Here is a 5,756-nt window from a genome sequence, read left to right on the forward strand (position 1 = left end):
CGCCGCCGCCGCCGCCGCCGCCGCCGCCGCCGCCGCCGCCGCCGCCGCGGCCCTGCTGCCATGGAGGCCGCGCGGAGGGCGCACGAGGCCGTGCTACACCTGCTGCTGAACCGGCCATGGGCCCCGCGCGCCGCGGCCCGCCCGCGGCCCCGCGCGTCCGAGGTGCTGACGCGGCACCTGCTGCAGCGGCGCCTGCCGCACTGGACGTCGTTCCTGGTGCCCTACCGCGCCGTGCGCAACGACCAATTCGGCCGCTCGCACTTCAACTGTCCGGTGCCCGGCGCCAACTACCACGTGCTGCGCACCGGCTGCTTCCCGTTCGTCAAGTACCACTGCTCGCGCGCGCCCTGGAGTGACCTGGCTGCGCAGGACCGCCTCTTCACTGCGCTCAAGGCCCTCAACCTCGGTGAGTGGCCTGGAACGCGCGGCGCGCTGCGGACGCGGCGGGGGGCCACGCAGGAGATCCTGACGGCTCAGCTCCTGGATGCTGAACCCGGTCCCCGGGAAATGCTGTACTGAGCACTTAGTACTGACTTAGCTTGCAAGTACCGACTTAGCACTGTAAGCATTGCACTAAGTTCTGACTCAGTACTGTAAGTACTGCACTAAGTACTGACTTAGCACTGTAAGTTCTGGTGCAGCACTGTAAGTACTGCACTAAGTTCTGACTTAGCACTGTAAGTTCTGATGCAGCACTGTAAGTACTGCACTAAGAACTGACTTAGCACTGTGAGCATTGCCCTAAGTGCTTAGTACTGCAAGTACTACATGAGTACTGACAGCACTGTAAGCATTGCGCTAAGTACAGACTTAGTATTGAAAGTACTGGCTTAGCACTGTGAGTACTACACTAGGTCCTGACTTAGCACTGAGTACTGCACTAAATACTGACTTAGCACTGTAAGCATTGTACTAAGTACTGACTTAGTACCAAAAGTACTGACAGACTATAAGTGCTGCACTAAATACTTAGTACTGAAAGTACTGGCTTAATCTGTAAGTATTGCACTAAGTACTGACTTGGCACTGTAAGTACTGACTTAGTACTGAAAGTACTGGCTTAGCACTGTAAGTACTGCACTAAATACTGGCATAGCACTGTAAGTACTGACTTAGCACTGCAAGTACTGCACTAAGAACTGACTTAAGCATTGCCCTTAGTGCTGACTTAGTACTGCAAGTACTGCACTAAGTACTGACAGCATTGTAAGCATTGTACTCAATACAGACTTAGTACTGAAAGTACTGGCTTAGCATTGTAAGTACTGTGCTAGGTACTTATTTAGCACTGAGTACTGCACTGAGTACAGACTTAGCACTGTAAGCATTGCACTAAGTACTGACTTAGTACTGAAAGTACTGGCTTAGCACTGTGCTGCACTGAGGACCTGCCCTGCATCAGCCCTGGGGAGGGGGCGGGCCATCCTCAAGCCTCTGTGCTGTCCTTCAGGCAGGGCCCCGCATTGAGCACTGAGAAGGGACTGCAGAGAAGCTTCCCGCTGGAAGTTTTGCTCTGACCTGAAGGGCTTCTTGCCTGGTGGGGCTCCTCCCGGGATGTCACCTGGCAGGTGCTTTTCTGGCACAAAAGCTGAAGCTACTTTTGAAGTTTCTTTGTTGTCTTCATGTGAATCCCAGCGAGTTCGTTGTACTGAAAGTACTGAAAGTGTGTGCCAGGAGGAGTGGCCTCCTGGGCAGGGCCTAGAGGAATTCAGCAGATGAGCTCCTTAATATTCATATGTTTTCGTGGACACGCTCGGAGTGCATTTGCTCACTGGATGCGTATTTTCTTTTGGTTTAATGACATGCACATGAATGTATCTTTTATAAGTCTGGGGAAATACAAAGCCTCAAGATGTTTTCAACCTATTAATAGCTGACATGAAATTCATCTAGATTTCAGTCATTCAGAATCCAGACATGGCGCTAAGCTGCATGACCCCACCAGTGTTTTAGAGCCAGAATTAAAGCTAAACCGGTTGTGGCCATCATGGTATTCTATAATATGATTGCAGATTAAATGTAAATGTGACACATGTGTTTGTGTTTATGATCATACCCATGTCAGCCATGGGGTTTTGAACCATGACCCCACTGGGACTGTCCCAGGCTCAACCCAGTAAGAAGATCATTTAGCAACGTGTTACTGTTTAAAAATGTGCCGTTTGGATATTTGGCTGGTGGGCCATGTGAGCATGCCACCCATGTGGGGTGGACTGAGTTGGAGGGCATGGGGACGCAGAACATCCAATTCAAAATTACCTGGAAAGGCGGAGGGATGGCCTGACCCACGAATGACATGTTTATTCTAGCATTTTCAGAATCCAGGAGTCACATTTCCCAAATATCAAGACTAGTAGGAAAAGTGTGACAGATGGGTTAGAAGCGGACCATGAGCCTAATGCCTTTTTTTAAAAAGTTACCACTATTTCCAATGTAATGTTTTGTTTAAAATCACCCGGATGACCAGGGCTTCTCTTTTAGACATAGATGTGACAGCATCCAGAAAAAGCAGGGTAGCAGGACATTCCCCATACAGAATGGGGAGACCTTTCGAGGAAAGAAATAGCAGTCTTAGTTGTTGTTGTTGTTTTAATGCGGAAGAGTACTTTAATGATCTGTATGGTCTTTAGAAATTCTAAAAATCCTGCTTACCCAGGAATGAAAGTTTTAAGTTAGGCGAAAAAAGGGAGACTCTGTCTGCTTTGGTACCAGATGCAGGGAGTTACCAAGCTGCTTTTCTGTAGTGAGTGCAGTTGGAACACACATTCCCTGTTTCCAACTGTGGTTGGAGAGCCAGTGAAATCACTGGTCCCTCCCATGCTGTGAAGTGCATTCGCCCTCCAGACCGGCAGGTTCACCACCTCCAAGCCCACCAGGGCATGAGCACTTAGAATTTGGTTCCTCGTTGGTAATTACCCGAGGAATTCATTTTCCATTTTGTAAATAATCACGATTTCTGTTTACCCATTTGTTCGCATTCTCCGCCGCCTTCCCCTCGCGGAAGCTGACATTTTACTGATGGTTTATCAGTCTGGGCGTCCTGCTGGGAAGTAGATTGAGATTTAAGAAAAAGCAACTTACCCTCGGAATGAATGGGTAATTGGTGGTTTACTAGGAAGTTCTCATTTCTTTTAAGTGCTTAATTTGACAGTACTTTACCTACTGTTCAGCTGACTCAGAATGAATTATTATGCAAACAGCTGATTTCAGGTTCATTTTGATGTTATGATATGTTTCAGAGAGTGCAGAAATTTTGATTTTTCATAGTCTTTAGATTTTAAAGCATGTGTGCTACAAAGGAGAATTTTTAATGTATAAATTATATAGGTGGCAGATCCTCCCATTTAGGGTATTAGTCTGACTACATTAAATAAATAAATGACTGAAAAAAATACAGAATTATGACTTCACTGTCACAGCTCTGTCCCCTGTAAACTCATTGCTGATTGTGAGACAATATAGTTATTATTAAATGAATAATTTTTTTATTGGTCCTTCATTTTACCTGAAAAAATCCTGACTCTGATTTTTTTCAAAATCATGATTTTTAACAATTATCAATATTAACTGAAAAGTGTGATAAATACTATAAAGCAAAATTTTCAGTGTCACCGGTCACCCTTTAAGCGTGTGTCCTTGGCATTGGCTTAAAAGACTCATTTTATATATTTTACTTTCAATGTGTTTAGAAAATTCACAGCTGCTTCAGAGCCTGCTTTTTCCCCACCCATCGGTTTTCAGTTTAGGAACTGTGAGGCATGTTTCTCCTGTGTCCTCTGTGTCACTGCATCCTCTGCCCCCCTCACTCTGCCTGTCTGTCCACATTCTTGTCCACCCACCCCTGGGCCACTGGCCTTTCTTCCCTTTTTGGCTAAATGATTTATGAGTTGCTTTATTTTAGCTTTTGTGAATTTTAGTGACAGTTCCTCGAGGCATTTGGAGATTCTTTGGGGCATTACCCAGTCAAGGAAGACCGTATGCCATGAAGGGTTTCATGGAAGTTCCAGGGAACCCCATGAGAGCCGCAGCCGGGACCCAGAGTGTCCCTGAGGGAGGGAGGTGCCAGCCTGAACTGGCATGTCTCTCCTGCTCCTTCTCCTGCTCAGTCTCTGGCATCTTGGTGGCTGGCAGGCAACTTCTGGGAATAAGCACAGAACAGTGCAACACTCACTTGAGAGGCGAAACACAGCAAGTATAGCCTCGTAGAAAAATTCAACAGCATGTTTGGTCTGGAGCGTGTGTTGATTTCCTTATTAACCAGAATGAGAGTGTTTCTCCAGTGCACAGCAACCCTTAAATGTCCTGTTCTGCCCACTTCCCACACAGGAGCCATAGAGGTAACCTCCTGCAGGACATATACCGTTTGCCATTGACTCACGGGCCTGTAACCTTATACATATGTTTAAATATGTTGATAATCATTGATTTTAAGTAAAGATAGGCACTGTGGAGTTTGTTCTGGGCCCAGCACTGGCTTAGGTGCATGAGTGCTGAGCCCGTATCTCTGGGGAGAGTATGTTCAGTTTCTTGTATCACACACAACAACCAGCCTCACTTAAAGCGGCCAGGTTTTGTCAATGGTGACTCCAAAGGAGACGTGTTGGAGCTTCCTGGATCCCTAGTTCACAATGGCTATTTTCAGATAAACTGTAAAAATACTGATGACAGTGTCTCTCCTATCTGTTATGCTGAAGTCCTTAGAGTCAGATCCCGGTTTGAAGACAGTTCCTCGGCTCAGTTTCTTATAAGTTGTATCAAAATGCCTTTAGCCATTAGTGTAACCATCTAACATAAAGAGCAGTTATGTTAACCTGGTGATTTCAGCTCAATGCTAATAATCAGAAGCACCTGCAACTATATGAACTGTATCCTTCTCCACCTGCTTATTTGTGAAAAGAATATAGAGTTACTTCTTGATTAGTTGAAAGGAATGAATCAATGTTAATGCTTTACGTTAAGGTTTATACTAGTCTTATCTATAGTGTTTCTAATCTCTGGGCTCACGTAATCGCCACTGTGTCCTACATAGATGAAATTGAGCTCTTAGACCATCATGATCAGTGTGAGGTGATCTTTTCATATTTTTATAACTTTGCTATTTGTTAACATTGCTCAAGAGCATTGTGTGATGAGTAGCATGACACATGTGGGTACCTGGTCAGTAAGCATTGCTGTTCATATGTCACATGTTCCTTTGTCTTCTAGGTATCCCAACATTACTATATGGACTTAGCTCCTGGTCATTCGCCAGAGTCACGGAGACTGTGCACACCAGTTATGGACCAGTAAAGATTTACTTTTTAAATAAAGAAGAGGAAGGTGCCATATATTGAAAGTGTGCATTGGAGAGCATAGATGCCAGTGGATATTCTTGTGTGTAAATGTGCAGTATTTATTTTTGAACCTTTAAAATAAAACTTTTGCAAGCACCTTTGTCTCTGAATGGCATCTGGCTCCATGAGATGCAATGTTGCCCTCCCAGGGATGCTTTTCCTGCATATTACAGATTGTGCACTCTGGTAGCTCATGGGGGCTGCCCACAAGGCTTTTGCCAGTTGTTCCCTAGAACTAGGCTGAACTACAGATGAAAAGTGATGATTATGTAACAGATTCAATAGTCAGGTATTATCAAGTTAAATCGACTCTGAAGAGAAAATACAGGTGCCCACAGAAAAGATGCAAGGAAAAAAATCTTTTATATGACATTAGAAAAGCATATTAGCATATATGGTGGAGATAATATTATATAATTGGCA

The 5,756-nt window shown here is 45.2% G+C and overlaps 1 protein-coding gene across 1 annotated transcript; it reads left to right on the forward strand.

The window, feature by feature from the left end:
- Positions 1-60: 60 nt before the first annotated feature.
- CUNH15orf61 (chromosome unknown C15orf61 homolog) lies at positions 61-5,429 on the forward strand. Its single transcript, XM_008064681.1, has 2 exons — positions 61-406; positions 5,206-5,429. The coding sequence occupies exons 1-2, from the start codon at positions 61-63 to the stop codon at positions 5,331-5,333; spliced, it is 474 nt and encodes a 157-aa protein (XP_008062872.1). The 3' UTR covers positions 5,334-5,429.
- The last annotated feature ends 327 nt before the right edge of the window (positions 5,430-5,756 follow it).

Source organism: Carlito syrichta, unplaced genomic scaffold (genome assembly GCF_000164805.1).
Source record: "Carlito syrichta isolate Samal-C Ts95f unplaced genomic scaffold, Tarsius_syrichta-2.0.1 Scaffold101933, whole genome shotgun sequence".
NCBI classification, from domain to species: Eukaryota; Metazoa; Chordata; class Mammalia; order Primates; family Tarsiidae; genus Carlito; species Carlito syrichta.